This window comes from Crinia signifera, chromosome 1 (assembly GCF_055691185.1).
Source record: "Crinia signifera chromosome 1, ASM5569118v1, whole genome shotgun sequence".
NCBI lineage: Eukaryota > Metazoa > Chordata > Amphibia > Anura > Myobatrachidae > Crinia > Crinia signifera.
Window position 1 is genome coordinate 174,650,754 of NC_139217.1, and position 21,192 is coordinate 174,671,945.

The 21,192-nt window shown below is 42.5% G+C and overlaps 1 protein-coding gene across 1 annotated transcript in view; it reads right to left on the bottom strand.

Annotated features, from left to right (window-relative positions):
- LOC146026983 (transmembrane protease serine 11C-like) overlaps positions 1-21,192 on the bottom strand; it is a 46,735-nt gene that overhangs the window by 10,595 nt on the left and 14,948 nt on the right. The window contains exons 2-6 of the mRNA XM_083158011.1: positions 17,437-17,570; positions 17,109-17,176; positions 5,356-5,513; positions 3,147-3,185; positions 1,134-1,305 (exon numbers count right to left, since the gene is read on the bottom strand). Coding sequence (XP_083014137.1) covers positions 1,134-1,305; positions 3,147-3,185; positions 5,356-5,513; positions 17,109-17,176; positions 17,437-17,570 — 571 coding nt within the window. The remainder of the gene's footprint in view (positions 1-1,133; positions 1,306-3,146; positions 3,186-5,355; positions 5,514-17,108; positions 17,177-17,436; positions 17,571-21,192) is intronic.

Sequence of the window (21,192 nt, forward strand, 5' to 3'; positions counted from 1 at the left end):
CAACAAGGCAGTATTCTCTTCCTGCTTCCCAGCCTGCAGACAGACAGTGAATGACTGTCAGCATGCTGATTGGTAGATGGCTGGAGTTATCCACCAATCAGAGTGCTGACAGCCCCAAATCAGGGTTGCCGACTTCTCAGCTGCCCTTTCTGGGAGAGGGCAGCCAGCTACATGAAATAGGGGGCGGGGCCAGCATCTGTTACATTAAAGGGGCGGGAGCATGGGCGGAGCTACCCAAATTATATTTGGGGACGTAGCCACTACACTTGAAAATCCTTCCTCTCCCCCCTCCACAATGCTTCAGATTTATAAATATAATTGATCCTCTCCTCCTGCACCCTCCCCACGCCCACAGCTTCATTATTGTTCCACTCCCCTGTCCCTACTGCATCATTAAAATTTTATAAAGATGCGGGGAGAGTCACCATTATAATTGATTCCTGGAGGGGGAATCTGAGCCTGAGAAACCCCTAAACAAAAACTAAAAACAGCGGGGAGCGGTGCAGAGGGAGAGAAGCAGTCGGCAAGTACCGAAGCAGTCAGCCGCCTACTCACAACCAATCTCATTGCGGCACTTCCCTCTGCTGCTCATGCCGCTCCCGAGGCTGTTCTGTGTTCTGTGCTGCCACTGCAGCCAGCACGACCATGTCCCACAAATCCCTGCAGCAGCCGGCATTTAATATGACAGCCGCGATGTCATGATTTACTCGTCATGAGCCGGCACTTCGTAACTAGCGCATGTGTAGTCACAGATTTTCTCCAAGCAGTGTAAAAAAATGGGAGGATCCAGTATATTCTCGGGAGACCGGGAGGAAGACATAAAAATCAGGACTCTCCCGCTAAATGCGGGAGGGTAGGCAACTATGCCCCAAATGCATTGCTTTGCCTGGGGCCTACAATGCTGTTAAGACAGCCCTGTATCTAACCTTGTCAAGGTATAACATTATTGGGGTGATAATACAGAAAGCAGTTAAAGACATATGACACAGTCATCTCATTTGCTAATAATAATAGCCTGCATAAAGGACTAGCAAAATATATTCGCCACAATTGTAACAAATATATTGTTTGAGGTTGCATTCCCTATAACTTATGCTTTATCACCAGTTAGTTTAATGTAGACAGCCACTTACAGGTCTTCAATGCAGTGAGCGGCAGTCACAAGCCAGGTATTGCTGATCAGTGAGGCTCCACAAACAGGTCTACCATTCCATCTTAGGCTGGCCTGCCATGGCCATGCATTCAGAGCAGCTTGTGTTCCTCCTACTATTCTACTTAATACTGCAGGGCCTCCAACACCACAATCTGTTCAAATAGCAGCATAACATTATGATTATAAAGTGCACTTTTACTGCATATGATGTGGCACAATAGTTAGTGGTACAATCAGCTTGTTAAAATAGAAAATTACATTTCATTGTAGTTGTATCTGTTATTTCTTATATGGAAATATGTGTGAATGGGTTGTGTTTATTGCTTTGTGTATTGCAGAGGGAGAGGGTGGAGAAGAGAACAGATGGGTGATTTATACCCCTTTCACACCAGAAGCAAATTGCCGGGTTAAAGCTTTTCAACCCGGGAATTTGCTGAAAAACTCGGGTTTTTCTTTGGTGTGAAAGGGTCAACAGGGATATTAAATCCTGGAACTCCGACCCTGCTCTTGATCAGGGTCGGAGTGCCAGGATTTAAAACCTGTGTTGACCCTTTCACACCACAGAAAAAAACGGGTTTTCAGCAAATTCCCGGGTTGAAAAGCTTTAACCTGGCAATTTGCGGGTGGTGTGAATTGGGGTCAGGCTGCACCCGGCAAAATGACCTGGCACTCAAAAATGCCGGGTAATTGGCGGGTGGCCGGTGTGGAAGGGGTGTTAGTGATTGTGTATAACTGTGCTTGTCAATATGTTCTGAAAAGGCATTAAGGGGATCATTTACTAAGATGAGAGTTCTATTGAAGATGGGACGTTGCTATGGGCAACCAATCAGATTGCAGAACTGAGGTATTAAGCTGGCCATACATCAGAAAGATATCAGGCCCAAAAGCAAAATTTAGATGGGCCGTACGATCAATTGTGTGCAAGTAATCATCATACAGTATGATTTCTTCTTTGTGCGTCCGCATGCCAATGGATGGGTACACATACATCCTACACAGGGATTAGTTTGGCAATTGGTGCATGCGTTCGGCAGGATGGAATTAACCTGCTCGCTAGGCTGTGAAAACACGCAGCCTAGCGAGCAGGTATGAATCTAATCCAAGTGGGTTGTAGTTCAACAAGGACTCGATAAACTACAACCCGTGGTGGGATGCTACGGCAGGCCACCCAGCACAGGACATGGCTGCCTTCCATCCTAAGAGCCACCCATTGAAGTGTCCGCAAATATTTGCGGGCACATAGCTAAAGTGCGAGCGCTTTGCTACACAGTGAAATGCTTGCATAGTACAGGCTGTGCAGCCCAGCTGCAGAGCCAGGCGCAGGGTGGCTATGTTCTCCCATCTGGGCCTTCCCATAAAATGGTCCCTTGCCAATGGTCCATCGTTGCCCCATCACACTGTCACCGGCACCCATAGCAACTTCGAATGTGTGCATACCTCCCAACTTCTGGCCTCTGAGAAACGGGACAGCCGCGTGGCAGAGCTGGCCTCACAAAAGGGAGCGTAGCCTTGCGAGATGACGCTTCCCACGGCCACACATCCCTGTTTTCCATCCCTCGGCAGTGCCGAATAGACGCTGGGAACATGCGGACAGCATCTATTTTATTCAGGTTGGTGGTCTCCCAACTGCCCCCCTCTCCCCTGCCGTGGGACACTGGCGGCCCCGGGCGGGCCGTGGGAATGTCCCCGAAAACTGGGATGTTTCTGCAGAAAGAGGAAAGTTGGGAGGTATGGTATTGATTTCCGTACTTCTGCTACGGCCTCTGATTCGGGCCCATAAAGGTTTATGGAATTATAAATGTTGCCCAGAGCAACTAGTCAGATTCTACTAATTATTTATCTGGCACCTTCTGAAACGATAATTGGTAGAATCTGATTGGTTGCTATGGGCAACTCAACTTCTAGAAACCCGCACTTTAGTAGATAAACCCAATGTCATATCTTTAATTAAGGAATAACAGTGATAGAATATTGTAGGGTTTCAGGATCTTACCACCATAGAGTAGATTCTCTGCTGCAGTTACTGAGATTTCTAAGAGAAAAACATCAACATTTTATCAATTTTGAATGAACAATATATGTTATAGTGTTATATAAACATTAGTCAAACAATTAGGGGGACATGTAATGGGGAAGGTTTTAGACATGTGCAATTTTTTGGTAAAAAATAGTCACATTCATGCATTTTCCGAATATCGCACATGTAGTAGTCAAATACGACTGTTTTGTAAAACCCGATGTCGTATTCATTCGTATTGATTCGTATTAGCGGCTGTATATACAGACACGGTACTTGTTTCCTAGCACGGCCACACCGATTCTAATCTTGTGCATCGCAGGATAAAAAATCAGGTCGGTCGCATCGCATGCGTGCTAAAAAATCGTATGCGATGCTCCCGACGCGATGCCCCCGATTTCCCATAGGGAACAATGTTAAATGCCTCAATTTACCCAATTCAACAGGGAACAATGTGAAATGGTCCATAAACCCCCCAAAACACCCCTGAACATAAAAATGTCCTCCCAAAACTACTATACGCCACCCCGCGATCAACGTGAACCCGAAGCGTGGCGAGGGGACGCGGATACCTGTGAAGGCCGCGAAGGGACACGTTTACCTGTGAAGGTATCCGCGTCCCCTCGCGGGGCTCGCTGCGCTCGCCACGCTTCGGGCTCGGTGGCTCGCTGCGCTCGCCACACTATTCTATTCTCACTCCACACCCTAGTGGATAGTAGGGCATGAAAAGGTCGGAGGACGCGTACCGCCGCCCCTCGCGGGCTCGCTGCGCTCGCCACGCTTCGGGTTCATGTTGATTGCGGGGTGGCGTCAACTACTTTTGGGGGGACATTCCACTGCTCTGTGGGTTTTTTGGGGGTTTCTGGCCCATTTACCATTGTTCCCTATGCTGATTTGGGTAAATTGATCCATTTAACATTGTTTCCTATGGGAAATCGGGTCATCGCAGGTAAATTGAGGCATTTAACATTGTTCCCTATGGGGAAATCGGGGGCATCGCGTCTGGACCATTTAACCATTTTTAGGTGCACACGACGCGACCGACCCGATTTTTCACTGTTTTCAATGCATTTCAATGTAAAAATCGGGGGCATCGCGTCGGTTGCGTCGCAGGGCACTAAAATTACCCCCGATGGCCAAGATTTGTGGCCGTGCTAGGAAACAAGTACCACAGACACTAATACAAATTCGTATAGGCAGTCTGCACGGATCAGTCAGATCCACGCCAACCCCCTAACCCCACCCCAACTGAGGTTCTACTCTGAGGCAGCTGCATTCCCCCCTCCCCCCTCTCGGACTTGCGGCTGCATCACCCACTCCACCCCAGACTCAGCGGCCGCATCAAACTCCCACCCCCCCTCCCCCGGACTCAGTGGCAGCGCCCGCATCAAGCTCCCACTGCCCGACTTGGTGGTGGCGCCCACTTCAACCCCCACCGCTGGGACTCGGCGGTGGCCACATCACCTCTTCCCCCCCCCCCCCCCGCTGCCTGGGGCTCTGCGGTGCATCGCACCGGCCCTGCATGTACATGGAAGACACTCAAAGGGTCGACATGAGTTTTTCATGTTTTTGGTGTCCATGTTGACATATGTCGAGGTAAACATCGTGTAAGTGGACCCTCTCGTGGCTCGCTGCGCTCGCCAGGCTACTATTATATTCTCCCTCTATACCCACTTGGATAGTAAACTATGAACCAAATCAATCTAAACAAAAAAAAATAAAAAAACTTTTGAGTGTTGACCATGTACATGTCGACCTTCTGTCATTGTTGACATAGTATGTCAACCATTCTTAGGTATTGACCTAGTCACAGTCAACCAATACTGAGGAGCTAGTGACTGTCAACCTAGACATTGTTGACCCAGGGACAGAATACCATTGCTACATGCTGCCAGGGCCGGATTAAGCTCCTCATGGGCCTGGAGATGAACATTTTCAAGGTCCTATTATGAGAAGAGGTGAGGCCAATACCATGTAGGCATCTAGAACCCATACACTATAAGTGTCATACACGGGAAATGTAACTTTAGTTATACCATGTTTCCACTGCCACAATAACCTGGGTTCAGCAATTTAAATGGATGTTGAATGTCACCATGTATATGACTTTGCACCTTTCTTGAATAAGTCATTGAAAGAGATTGTACAGTAGGTCTGTTTTGTACACAGTATAATGCCTACTTGCCTGATAGCTGAAGTGAACGTTCATCGATTACAAGACCAGACTGCTGATATATTAGGTTATCTGAGAATATTTTTTGGACAGGAACAGTGGAAAACTTCCCATTCTCAGCTTTAGGAACTTCAAATAGCACCACAAATTGTGGTATAACACTTCCAGAGCTGTAAGAAACAAATTAATTTTGTTAATGCAATCACTTTCCAAAAAGTCATATTTGTTCTTGCTTATTATGAATATCAAAACAGTGGCGTATCTATAATGGAAGCAGTGTTCCCTTGAGTCCCAGGGGGGTCCATACTACGCATACACAGCGCTGCTCCCAGAAGAGAGGAGTGGACCTGGCTGGAGGAGGCTGCACATGGGCCTCCTCCTCTCTTAAGACAAATGTTCAAATATTGTCAATGTAGATTATTATTGTAACACTGTATCAGGATAAATTTCAGACAAAAATATTGGGTAATTATTACACTGTGTATGGTCTGTTTAAGTCGCCTCTTTTCTACTTCTACTTCTCAATACTACATCTCAGCACTACTTCCTATCACTACTGAGATCAACAGCCAACCAGGAAGAGAGAAGACTTCTTTGAGAGTTTATCATTACTACTGTATGTCCTGCCAAAATAATCACATTTAATTAACTTGGGCCATATATACAGTATCTGTGTGCATCTATCATGGCTGCTGCCGGCCCTACTCCCTGTAATACATACTTTTTAGCCCATCAAAGGCTGCAATCTAAATGTACTTTGTACCTGCGGACACCACTTCCACATATCCACAACTGCTCAGAAGCAGCCAGCAATTACATGGGCACAGACCAATATTAATAAAGGAGGGGGCCCACAATCACATCTGGGTCCCCCCCCCCTCTCTAGCCGGCAGGACAGCAGACTATTAGAACTAGAGCCACTAGTAGACCCTAGGACTATGCAGGAGTCTAGTTTGCATGTACGTGCAATGGTCAGTAAAGAGCTGCTTCTGAAGGATGCTGGAGTTTTAAATATTGAAGAAATGGGTGTAGGGTGTACGGCATGGGCCTCCTGAATCCAGGTGTCTATGTGCACCCAACACCCATTATGGATACGTTACTGAATGGGCATCGAAAAGCTACATCCCATAATTGGAACAATGGAATACCATCAATTCGGAAAATTATGTCTATTGGTAAGGGCCCTGTTGCTTGCTTACTATCAGCTTCCAATATCTATCTCTAAGCAGTGGCAGCCAGAGAAGAATTCAAGGCCACTGATGACCTCCGCTTTAGTAGCTGCTGACAGGGAGAGAGACTGACTGACGGGGAGTATGAAGGTGAGAAGAAAGGGCAATATGAGGGGTCTATCAGCTCAAATCTGTATGGCAACAGGTTTGCCAATTAGCATTCAATAGATTTTAGTTAATTATTATTCCTGACCTTGATGGAGGCGCTTTTACAGGATGGATGCCCTTGGTAGCTTTGTAAAGCTGCCTAATGGCAGCTCCGGCAGTGGTGCCTATGTCTAGTTAGTGAAATCATTTAGTAGCCAGATGGAAAATGACAGTATATACTGTATATATATATATATATATATATATATATATATATATATATATATATATAGTGTTTGATCTCCAATTTAGCAGCATTTTCCACCAGAAACAGTGATCTCATGAAAAGAGTGTGAGGTTATGATGGTATATCTTACATGGCCCAAGAAAAGGGAATCATTATTTATTTTCTTGTGTATAACATAATAGAATAAAGATGGAAATAAAAAAGAAAGATAGATCGTACAAGAGATAGTTGAGGACCAATAACTTTTCGAACAGGAAAATTGTTTCTATCTTATCTTTGATGCATTTATAATAATATTTGTTTCCATGGAGGAAAAACTCCTGTTATTCAGGACTTTCAGCCTAATATAGATCTGTCTTTCTAGACATTCTAATGAACCCATGACTACTGTCACTAAGGATGCTTTTAGCCCAGGCCCAGGTCTGACGGAGGGGCACAGAGCCTACTATTCCATCAGCACAGCCTTTCTCCCCAGCCCAGGCTGCTCAATGCGATGTGCTGAGCTGGGGAGAGAAGCAGTTGCAGCCTGTCCTCTCTACCTGAGTGGGTGTGTGATCCCTCCCGCACCATGGTTTATAGATCAGCGCCCCTGATAATTTTTTTCTTTTTACATTGGCCACACCCCATCATTTTACTGGGGCCCAGTAAAACTGTTGGCGCCCCTGCCCATGACCCATGACTTTGCAGTTGCTAGAGTCAATAGGAGTATACTCTACTACGACGATAGTTAAAAAATATAGTTGAGTCGCATTATATTTTTATAATTAAAATAACTTATCAAATTATGGGCCTGATGTAATGATGCGCCAGGTTGCCGGTGCGGGTTCCTGACTGAACCCGATTTTTTTATTTTTTATTAATTATTTTCAAGGCATGGGTTTTCTGCTTTAAAAATACGAGTTTGGCCGTGAACCCACACCTCCGGACAATTACACCTGGCCCTATATCTGTAAGCCTTTGATTTCTGAAGAAATTTGGCACAGCAAACCCCAAAAGAAAGAATAATATAGGATCCTTTCTTTTATGGTGACCTGGTAGTAATATTCATATTACTAAAAAAAAAAAATACAGATCAGCGGTTCAATTTGCCTCGGTTCCTCCAGCCAAGTTCAGATCCGAAAACAATGCAAAACAGCACAAAACATCATCTTTCAGTAACACCTTGGGCGGAAAGATAACATTTTGGACCAATTTCATATTAAACTTTGTGTGAAGAACTGAATATAAACCGAATAGCTCATCTCTAATTAAAAAAAAATATATCTGCCAGTATATGCCTATTGGCACCAGCTAGGGCAAGGTGTTTTCCTGTGTCTATTGTGTGTTCATAATAAACAAACTCATGGAGGCATTGGAATTGGATCTGTGTCAGGGTGAAGAGATTCTTGAGCAAATGTCATTGTAAATATACTTCTGAACCTCCGTTAAGACAGAAAATAGCATACAGTGGAGCATTCAAAATAATGAGGTGACCACACAAGCATTCTACCCGATCATTTTGCAATGCAATGGCATGAAAGGAAAAAAATAACAATGCAATAAAAGCTATTCAAACCATATAAAGGTTATGCGTAAAACATACAAACCACCCTGTTAATGTGAAGGGTAATACTAATGCTTCTTATTTCTTCATAGACCATAAAGAAGTAAGCTTATGCTAAGTACATTAAGCATTGTTCAAATTTCCATCAAGCAAATGCCATCACTAACAATCACAGAAACTTTTCAAGATTGAGACATTTTGTGAAGGTGAAGCCGGTTATTCAGGACACAATTCTTGCTGCCAACATACACTAGTAATATCTGTAGCAACCTTGTTTACATTGCAGGAACCTTTGTCTAATGCTGGGTACACACTATGCACTGTGTGTATCCAGCTTATGGGAACCGGCATCGGCAAATGTATACATGCCGATTCCGAAAGCATTCAGCAGCATAGCCCTCATTAGCCATGCCTTCTGTCAGCCCCACAGCAAGCCTGCATGAAGGCATCGGTAGTGCACAAATAAAGCGTGCAAACTTAATATCATTCAATATATTGTTCTGACCCGCGGCCACAGAAGGATATATTGTATGATAAATTGTAAGTGTACATGAGGAGCATTTATGAGGCTGTTCTCGCATTGTACATGAAAAACAGGACTGTGCAGTTTTGGCTCCTTTTTCCTCAGGAAACTCCCCCCATCATGGAAGAACAGTCAAAATAATACAAACCTATCATCATACAGAAATGTAATGCATGGATAAAGGCATCATCATAGAGCATACAATAGCATTTGTATGCAATATTCAACTCTTATCAGGATAAGCAAAGTATAATGATCCCACCTATCATGGTGAATGTGTGGTTACTGTGCTGCTATGAGCCACATCCAGGCACAATTCAGCCCAGACTTTTTGGTAACAGGCACATATAAGTGTGTAATTCAAGGCATATCAATCTACTTTCCTGGATTGTCTGGAGAATTGTGAATTTTGGGGAGCTCCCCTAACATCCCGGGAAAGTAGACAAGCCTCATACATCCCTTTGATTACAGCAGGCATTTTGTATGGGCATGTAGATGCGAAGATACTGTATAACATGCCTCACATTCCCACAGCTGCCCCAGAGACATTCCTATCCAGGATCTCCCAGAGGGGAATTGAATAGTGGACAAATATGATTTAATTCACCCTGGGTTGACCCCACTGATTGGACAGTGCTGACAAATGGGCCACTGGCCCTTTGAACTCTTCCCTGGGTATACTACAGAATAGAATTTACCACATAGCTAATAATTTGAATTTTTACAATATTTAATACAACTTTTCTGTTACAGAGTTTGAACTTAAGCTGGGTACACACAAGACAACGCTGCAAAATATACGGGGCGTAATGTACCAAGCAGCGGTGGTACAGCCCACTGCCTATCGTCAATATGCTCATGTACTGACATATACAATGAGCAATGCAAAGGGCAGCTCTCCTGATAAGAGCTGCCCTTTGCAATCTCCGCCGCTGCCTGATCTTCTGGTTTTCTTACCTGGAAGTCCCTCTAAGCATGTGCAGAGACGCTGGCGGCCATGGAGCATGCTAAGAGGGATCCGTGTTGGATCCATCACACAGCAGCACTGCATAGAGGAGCCTTTAGGCTTCCATTGGGTTATACCAGCTAGAGCTGGCATTACTGCCTGCAGCAAAGCTCCACCGCTTTAGTACATTTAAAAATGCTGTAAAAACCTGGAAAATTGTCTTTAACAGCATTTTTTATTTAGTACATTCAGCCCATGATGTCACTCATAATTTCCCTTGAACACCTAGACAATTGATATAGGAGCTAATTCAGAGTGGATCACAGAAACGATCAACCCACGTTATGAGTGATGGTTGTGTTCTGCTCCATGGACCATTATGGGTTCTGAGATTGCATCGCAGAACAGCAAATGCTTCTGTCTGATTGGAAACGCAAAGACGTTCGCCGGTAAGGCCGGGGAGGCCTGTGTTTTGGTAAAGAAGTGCATGTCACCCCCGTTTTCTGGGAATGGACAGGCACTGCAAGCAGGCCTGCAAGTGCAAGCATGAGTAAGGTCAACCTTACTCAGGCTGCAGACACAGAGGGATGTAGCGACTGCTGGTCAGGAATTTTGATGTGATCACAGTGTTTAGCAGTCACAAATGCAGGCAGGGGGTAGTATGCACCTCCTCCTGCATTTGTATCGCTTAAGGATAGCATATGCTGAGCTGCTGAGAGCAGTTTAACCTATCCAATCCAAGCTGATTCAGGCCCATAGTGCGTACACGCGTACCAACCATATGGCCCAGGGTTGCCGATTTTTTCTGTCTCCTCTCCGGGAGACTTCCAGCTGCAGTTTGGGGGGGGGGGCTTGAGCATTCCATCATTAAGCCCCGCCCCCCTCCATCATTTAGCTCCATCCCCTCCTCTGAGACCACCCGACCCGTGGATTTCCGCATTTAAACCAAACTGGTATGGGGGAAGACGCCGCAATCGAGGTGGTGGCGTTGGGGTCCCCCGGAGTCCGGGAGGGTTGCCCGATTTTCGGGATCCTCCCAGCCATTCCGGGAGGGTCGGCAACCCTGATATGGCCACATTTTCAGTAGTATGATTTTGTTGACAACATCCTCATATTGAGCTGCATGTACAGACGGCAGAGGACGTTAATGACCAGCAGTAGAGCACATCGTTAATGACAATATATGTTGTTATTGCAACGGAATCTGCTGCGTTATATAAGAAACTGTAAATAAATAATAAATAATATTGTTTAAAATATTGTCTAGTGTGTACTCAACTTAAAGCGCTTTGTATTAATATATATTAGCTACCAAGTGTACATGGGTGACCTCTAGTGGATGTCTAAAAAAATACAGTGATTTTAACTAAAGTCATAAATTATTGGAAAAATGTTAATGTACTCTGTAACACGATGTCCGGCCCTCACCATAACAGTTGTAGCTTTGTGATACTTAAGTGTGAAGAAATATACTAATCCACACGTAGAAAGTATAATCAATCCATGTCAATAAATGTTTAAGACATAAGGACATTTGGAAAAGTTGAACATTCATGTAATATTCACATAATATTAAGTCACTCTGGGCCAATATGTAGAAATGACAATGAGTAGTAAAAAAGGGTCTTTATTAAAACTTTTCCCACCACAACAAAAAAGATTCACATAAAACTACCTCTTCTGTATATCTTCACAATGATATATAGCTGCTTATGGATATCAAAAGCTTATTTGCTACTTAATTCAAAAAGCTTTGCAATAAATTATGGTTATTAAATGTGCACTTTGGTTCTTCAAAAGTCTGAATCCACCCAAACCTGAGAAGATTCGAACCTAGAACCAAATGTAATAGAGTGTGAGATAATGGGCCAGATGTATCAAACTTCAAAAAGTAATAAAGTGGAGAGTGATAAACAACCAGCCTATCAGCTCCTACTTGTCATTTTTCAAACTCAGCCTGTAACATAACAAGTAGGAGCTGATTGGCTGGCTGTTTATCACTCTTCATTTTATCACTTTTTGGAGCTTGATACATCTGGCCGGAGAGTGAAAAACCAGGTTGATTTTGCCATGTAAATGATTGTTGCTTTAAAAAATGGGAAAACTTCCATAATCTCTCACTTTCTGATTCTCACACTCTATTACATTTGGCCACAAGTCTCAGTTCTGATATTCCTGCAGTCCAACATTTAGATTGTAAATTTAAATTTTGAGTTTTGGATTGCAAAAAATAACATGATTTAAATGTTTTCTGGGTACTTGTGTATCATAGCGGCGCCCCCGATGTACATTGCGCAATGTTTTTATCGAATCGCATGCCATGCACCCGATGGCATGCGATGCGATGCGATTTTTGCCCCCTATGCGATGAAACATTGTATAAGCACCCAAAGGGTGCTTTTAAGCACCCAAATGGGTGCTTTTAAGCACCTTAATGGGTGCTTAAAAGCACCCATAGAATAGAAAGTGTGGCGACGCGGATACCTGTGAAGCCGGCGAGGGGACGCCGATACCTGTGAAGGTATCCGCGTCCCCTCGACACGCTTTGGGCTCGGTGGCTCGCTGCACTCGCCACACTTTCTATTCTCAACTCCACGCCGACGTGGATAGTGGGGGTATGAAAAGGTTGGAGGACGCGTACCGCCGCCCTTCGCGGGCTCGCTGCGCTCGCCACGCTTCGGGTTCACTTTTATAGTGGGGGAGTGGCGTGGGGGTGCATTTAACATTGTAAGCACCCATTAGGGTGCTTATACAATTTTTAATCACATCGCATTGTATGGCATTGTATACCATACACAATGTCATGACAATGGATGACATTGTACAACATCGCGCAATATCGCGTCGCATCGCATACCATCGCATGCCTTATGGTACGCGATGCGATGGGCGCCGCTATAATAAACAAGTACCGTTTTCTGTAAACTACTTGCAATAGGTGAGCTTCAATTATAGACACCCTGTGTGTATCTAAAATTATCTATGGCCACATCTATTCAAACCTATGGTAAAATACCATTTTAGAAATACCCCACTTCAGAGTTACTGGGCCTGATTCAGGGTCGCATGCGTCATAACGTTAAGGCATCTAGCGATGATTGTAAACTACATGAATGAGTCTGTGACTGCAACTGGTTCTCAGGTTCAGTAATATGGGTGTTTCTTGGTGCCAACTAAAGACGTGTGCAGACCCCCATGTTTTGTTTTTGTTTCTAAACCATCATCTTGTTTTGGATTTGCAATACTACACTCAAGTGCTTTGGGTTTGGGTTTCTTTAAAAAACTATAAAAAAGTTTTAAAATTATAAACTTATGTAACCTGGACCTGTTTTTGTCCCTATAGTATTATCAATAATATTAATTACCAGTCAATTTTGTCTACCTCATCAAACACTAAAATGCCATCTAAAATTACGATGGAGGGACTTATTACAGGCAGCCCAATATCCGAGAACGCAGTTCTTTACAGATCCCCAAAGTTCAGGAGTGTTTGGCTTCCAACAAAACCAAACCATCTCATCTCTAGTGTCAACTGGGCAGCTACCATGTGAATGAATTCACAGAAGTGGATCAACAGGATAGAGTTCATTATTATTTCATTATTATTTTAAAACATTATTGCTCCAATAATAATATGGTAAAATGAGTATCTATTGTTAAGCTTTGTATTATTTTGGGGGGGCCCTAATGAGTATATATTGACAAAGTAATACATATGTTTAGGGGCAGATGTACTAAGCCCTGAAACTTGATATAATGGAGAGAAATAAACTATATCTCTTCACTTTATCACTCTCTGTTCTATTTCACTTTTTGCTGTTGCTATGGGCAACCAATCAGATACTATCTATTGTCTTCTAGGAAGTGCTAAATAAATAGGAAGTAGATTCTGATTGGTGCCCATAGCAACACCCCATGTGATATAGAACTCCCGTCTTAGTAAATTTCCCCCTATGTGTCATATAGCTCAGAATGCTTGTAGTTTAAGCAATCTCTTTGGCCAAATGAAGAGACATTTTCCTGTACGTTTTCAGCAAGTTTTTTTTTTTTATCATTGTTTTAATAAAATAAGAAATTGCTTCCAGTGTGCCCATGTTCTGTGTGGACTTGGAACTTTGTTGGTGCAGTTTCATGCTTTCATCAGAGGTGTTGCAGTGTGTAGAATATCACTGCAGCTATGGAATAGTTAATCTCATACTTGCCTATCTGACCCTCTCCATGCGGGAGAAAATGCTCTGTTCCTGGCCTTCCCTGGTAATGTATGATTGCCATCCCCTGTGGTTAGTTACTTGAGAAGCATACCTGTCAACTTTACCTCATGCAAATGAGGGTCACGCCTCTGAGTAGATGCTGTGCGCATGTCACTATTCTGTCAGATTGGTCAGGACTCCCAACTGCCGACCCCCCCCCCCCCCTTCCCGCATCGGGACACTGCCGGCCGTGGGAGGGACGCGGGAACGTCCCCAAAAACAGGGACGGTCCCGCGTATAGCGGCACAGTTGGGAGGTATGGAAAAGAAAGGTGTTTCACTCATGGAGAGGGTCAGGTAGACAAGCATATGTAAAGGAAAGAGGGTTTTCGGAGGAGACTCTTCAGGAGGCGCATTCAATTTTAAATATACAGTGACACTCTAAATGTGATTATAACAATTAAGTAAAGTGAAAGAAAAGAGAAAATTCTTGTCTTATTTGGTTGTTGACTGTGTCCTTTTCTTTCAAATAAAGACGCTCCGTGTTGTGATGCTCTGTCAAGGTGAGATATTCAACGGTGCATGTACAATAAAAAGGTGAAATGGATATGTGATTAGATCGTTATATGCAATTTGTGGAAAAATGAGTTTTTCTGAAGCTTCATATTATAGTGGGCGTACCCCAACTCACTCTGCCCCAAGAAAAGAAACCGCTATAGGTTTGAAAATAAACACCATTCTCTTTTCTTTCACTTTACTTTATTGTTATAATCAGATTTAGAGTGTCACGTTATATTTAATAATTGAATGCACCTCCTGAAGAGTCTCCTCCAAAAACCCTCTTTCCTTTACATCCGTTTCAATGTGTTGGTGACACCTAGGAGGACTCTCATCTGAAGCAGCATAGTGCCACCTGTTATTGTTGTTCACTCCTGTTTTCCAAGGTAGACAAGCATGGTTAATCTCTTCCACATGCAAGTATGAAGAAGCTGCACCTACTGATCTGGGTCAGGTCATTGAGGGAGTCTGTGGTATCACATAGCTTTCCCAGAGTTCATGACCTGGCTGTCCTGTGTCTCACTCTCTACAGAACTTGAAACTGGTGAGTCCTGACAATCTGCTACTTGTGTGTAATCCTGAATCATGACACTCTGCTTCACACGTGCAACCTATATTCACCTCTCCAGCCTAATTGACTCTCCAACCTTGTTAATACTTGTGTTTACAATAAATAGACTTACATTTCACTGCTCAGATTTATGGTATGTCTCGTGACACATATTACTGTGACAAGATCTGCTGCCTATATTTTAGAATAATTTCCATGCCATACAATTGAGTCATGTTGCAGCCTGTCATTCTACACTATGACTTAAAAAATGGGTTAACATTGAATATGCATTGGTACAAAATGATGGATGAAGTTCTTCCCATATTTACCAGTGTTTCAAAGGCCACAGCCACAGCCTATGTATTGCCCATTCAATCTATACTTCTGAACTGGGACAGAATAAGTGAGGATTTCAAGATTGTGGAATACCTTCCCCCCTTGCACTGTTTTAAATGCATATTTTATTTTTGCCAGGTTACACTACAAATTTTGCAGTCATGGCCCAGTGTTGATATTGCATTACTTAGGGGTAATTACTCTGATGACCTTTGTGAATATGCATAAAACATACCTGTTATCGCATTCCCAGCATTGTCTCTCTTCTCCATGTGAGACCTTATGTTATCTTATTACATGGATTGGAGCGGTACAATCTCTATCCTATATCATATAGTACTAGCCTGAGTATACTCTCACAACACAGATAACATAAGGAGACATAGGAGAGGGATGTGTGTAGTACCCATTTATATAGCCATAAGAATAGTGTATGGCTTATACCCCTTTCACACCGGCAACCCAACATTTTGCGTGCCAGGTCATTTTGCTGAGTCTGACCCCCTTTCACACCAAGCAGGAAATTACCACTTTAAAGCTTTTAAACACGGTCATTTGCTGAATAACCCGAGTTTTTCTTCAGTGTGAAAGGGCCAACACGTGTTGACCCTTTCACACTGAAGAAAAACCCAGATTTTTCAGCAAATTATCATGTTGAAAAGCTTTAACCCGGTAATATGCTTCTTGGTGTGAAAGGGGTATTTTATTAATAAAGCCACGTGAATGAAGGAGAATACATAAAATACACTCCAGGTTATGTAGATGGACAAATTCAAAATACAATCTATTCAAGTTTGTGCTGTAGAAATTGTGCGAGTGTGACTTTTCCTCACATCTGGTGAGTGTGCCCCATAATGTCCCAATTGTCCATCAATGTGTTACGTCACATTGAGCACTCTGATATTTGGATCCTGTACGATCCCTAGTGATGTAGACCAATATCAAATCGATATTTCCAATGTAAAATATCACTAAATAATCTCACTCCAGCCAATCACCTGGGGATGCTGGTTCCAATATAATAATACCAATACTATTTCTAGTATGGACTAATGGGTGTTTCAACTATATATATATATATATATATATATATATATATTTATATATATATACATACATACATATATATATATATATATATATATATATATATATATATATATATATATATATGCAGCAGCACTTGAAAATGAAGAAGCAGACACTATAAAGTACAGCAACATTTTGATGTTTTTATTTACATCGTCATCATGCATTGCCTGATGACGATGTAAATTAAAGCATCGAAATGTTGCTGTACTTTATAGTGTCTGCTTCATCATTTTCGAGTGCCGTTGCTGCATATTTCTATATTTGGACCCTTGCATGGGCAACTCCATTGAAGGCACCAACTTATAAGCATTTGCGGTGTGCTGCCTCTTCTGCTGCATATATATACATATACACAAACATATTTTTACAGTGTTATGAGATATACAGAGAACAAAATACAATGGAACAACTGGAATTTATAATATGTTTAAGCTTCCTTTTATCTATTAAAGTTTGACTCACCTAAAACTGATGACTTTGGACATATCATATTGGCTGTTGAGTACTGAGTTTGCAAATGCTGCTTTAACCTGTTGACATACAAGGTAGAATAAATGAGTATATTTTTAAATGTACCAAAACCAATAATAATCGATCAATAATGCAAAGTGTAGTTAATCAGCCATGCTGAGCACCTGGCTGTGGATACAGTTCAGCCTGGCACTTGCCTCCAAAATAATAACAAAACCTTATCAAGTGGGCCCATTTCCTGTGCGCCTTAATATTCATCAAAAATAAAAGAAGAAGCCAGTGTAATAATAGACAGTAGTATAAATAAATGTATACTTACCAATGATTCAGTCTGAGCAGCCAGTGCTCTATATTCAGCACTATTGCTTTTTCTGTAATCGTCATTGTAGATTAAGTTAGTTATTCGGAATGATCCTTTGTAGTAGTGAGAGGTACGTGCTGAACCATTATTTTCTGCAGACACAAAAACAGTGATCCAAATAAATTTGAAGCACTTGTCATTTAAGTAAAATGTATGGATCTGTGTTACATGACAATACTCATTATGGCCTGCAGCGTGCGGTGGGGTGAGGCAGGTGAGGGCGTTCATAGGTGTGCACAATGGAGGTTATTCTGATCGGTGCGGCCAAACGTGCGTACGTTCCATATTAACCCCTTCATGACAGAGCCAGTTTGTGCCTTCATGACAGAGCCCTTTTTTTCAAATCTGACATGTCTCACTTAAGTGGGGATAACTTTTTTTTGCTTTTACTTATCCCAGTGATTTTGAGATTGTTTTCTCGTGACACATTGTACTTCAAATTAGTGGTAAATTTGGGTCGATACAGTCTGTGTTTTTTTGTGAAAAATACCAAAATATCGTGAAAAAATGGAAAATTTAGCAATTTGCAAAATGTTAAATTTTCTGCTTGTGAGACAAATAATCATACCACTCAAAATAGTTAATAACTAACATAGACCATATGTCTACTTTATGTTTCCATCATTATTTCAACTTCCTTTTAATTTTTTTGGACACTAGGAGGCTTACAATATGAATAGCAAATTCTCAAATTTTCATGAAAATTTCAAACACTGATTTTTTTAGGGACCAGTTCAGTTCTGATGTGACTTTGAGGGACTTGTATGTGAGACACCCCCATAAATGATGCCATTTCAAAAACTGCACCCCTCACAGTATTCAAAACAGCATTTTGGAAGTTTGTTAACCCTTTAGGTGTTTCACAGGAATTAAAACAAAGTGTAGGTGAAATTTCCAAATTTCTTTTTTTTTGCAGAGTTTCAATTTTAATACATTTTTCTAACGAATACAGTAGATTTTACTAGAGAAATGTGACTAAAAATTGATTCCCCCAATTCTTTTGTTTTCAAAAATATCCTATATGTGGCCCTAGTGTGCACGTTGACCAAACCACAGGCTTCATAATAGAAGGAGCACCTACTTGATTTTGGAGCCTCCTTTTTATGAGATTATTTTTTAGGCACCATGTAGGTTTCTAGGCACCATAAGTGCTAAAAGTTAGGAACCTCCCCCACAAGTCACCCCATTTTGCAATCTACACCCCTCAGGGAATTCATCTAGGGCTATAGTGTACATTTCAAACCCCCAGGGGTTTCACCAATTTTTATACAACTGGGATGTGAAAATGGAAAATTACATTTTTTTACACAAACATGCAGTTCTGGCTCAAAATTTTTCATTTTCACAAGGAATGAAGGAGACAAAGCACCCCAAAATCTGTGCCCCAATTTCTCCCGAGTACGGCAATGCCTCACATGTGACCAAAAAATACCAGTTGGGTGCATGGCAGGACTTAGAAGGGAAGGAGTGATTTTTGGATTTTGCAGCTCAGATTCTGGTGGAATTTTGGTGGGTGCTATGTCGCATTAGCAAGACCCCCCAAGCACCAATACAGTGGAACCCCCCCACAAGTGACCCCATTTTGCAAACTACACCCCTCAGGGAATTCATCTAGGGGTATAGTGTACATTTCAAACCCCCAGGGGTTTCACCAATTTTGGTACAACTGGGATGTGAAAATGGAAAATTACATTTTTTTACACAAACATGCAGTTCTGGCTCAAAATTTTTCATTTTCACAAGGAATGAAGGAGACAAAGCACCCCAAAATCTGTGCCCCAATTTCTCCCGAGTACGGCAATGCCTCACATGTGACCAAAAAATACCAGTTGGGTGCATGGCAGGACTTAGAAGGGAAGGAGTGATTTTTGGATTTTGCAGCTCAGATTCTGGTGGAATTTTGGTGGGTGCTATGTCGCATTAGCAAGACCCCCCAAGAACCAATACAGTGGAACCCCCCCACAAGTGACCCCATTTTGCAAACTACACCCCTCAGGGAATTCATCTAGGGGTATAGTGTACATTTCAAACCCCCAGGGGTTTCACCAATTTTGGTACAACTGGGATGTGAAAATGGAAAATTACATTTTTTTACACAAACATGCAGTTCTGGCTCAAAATTTTTCATTTTCACAAGGAATGAAGGAGACAAAGCACCCCAAAATCTGTGCCCCAATTTCTCCCGAGTACGGCAATGCCTCACATGTGACCAAAAAATACCAGTTGGGTGCATGGCAGGACTTAGAAGGGAAGGAGTGATTTTTGGATTTTGCAGCTCAGATTCTGGTGGAATTTTGGTGGGTGCTATGTCGCATTAGCAAGACCCCCCAAGAACCAATACAGTGGAACCCCCCCACAAGTGACCCCATTTTGCAAACTACACCCCTCAGGGAATTCATCTAGGGGTATAGTGTACATTTCAAACCCCCAGGGGTTTCACCAATTTTGGTACAACTGGGATGTGAAAATGGAAAATTACATTTTTTTACACAAACATGCAGTTCTGGCTCAAAATTTTTCATTTTCACAAGGAATGAAGGAGACAAAGCACCCCAAAATCTGTGCCCCAATTTCTCCCGAGTACGGCAATGCCTCACATGTGACCAAAAAATACCAGTTGGGTGCATGGCAGGACTTAGAAGGGAAGGAGTGATTTTTGGATTTTGCAGCTCAGATTCTGGTGGAATTTTGGTGGGTGCTATGTCGCATTAGCAAGACCCCCCAAGCACCAATACAGTGGAACCCCCCCACAAGTGACCCCATTTTGCAAACTACACCCCTCAGGGAATTCATCTAGGGGTATAGTGTACATTTCAAACCCCCAGGGGTTTCACCAATTTTGGTACAACTGGGATGTGAAAATGGAAAATTACATTTTTTTACACAAACATGCAGTTCTGGCTCAAAATTTTTCATTTTCACAAGGAATGAAGGAGACAAAGCACCCCAAAATCTGTGCCCCAATTTCTCCCGAGTACGGCAATGCCTCACATGTGACCAAAAAATACCAGTTGGGTGCATGGCAGGACTTAGAAGGGAAGGAGTGATTTTTGGATTTTGCAGCTCAGATTCTGGTGGAATTTTGGTGGGTGCTATGTCGCATTAGCAAGACCCCCCAAGCACCAATACAGTGGAACCCCCCCACAAGTGACCCCATTTTGCAAACTACACCCCTCAGGGAATTCATCTAGGGGTATAGTGTACATTTCAAACCCCCAGGGGTTTCACCAATTTTGGTACAACTGGGATGTGAAAATGGAAAATTACATTTTTTTACACAAACATGCAGTTCTGGCTCAAACTTTTTCATTTTCACGAGGAATGAAGGAGACAAAGCACCCCAAAATCTGTGCCCCCATTTCTCCAGAGTACGGCAATGCCTCACATGTGACCAAAAAATACCAGTTGGGTGCATGGCAGGACTCAGAAGGGAAGGAGTGATTTTTGGATTTTGGAGCACAGATTTTGGTGGAATGAATGGTGGGTGCTATGTTGCATTACCAATACAGTGGAACCCCCCCACAAGTGACCCCATTTTGCAAACTACACCCCTCAGGGAATTCATCTAGGGGTATAGTGTACATTTCAAACTCCCAGGGGTTTCATCAATTTTGGTACAACTGGGCAGTGAAAATGAAAAAAATACATTTTTTTACACAAAAATGTACTTCTGGCTCAAAATTTTTCATTTTCACAAGGAATGAAGGAGACAAA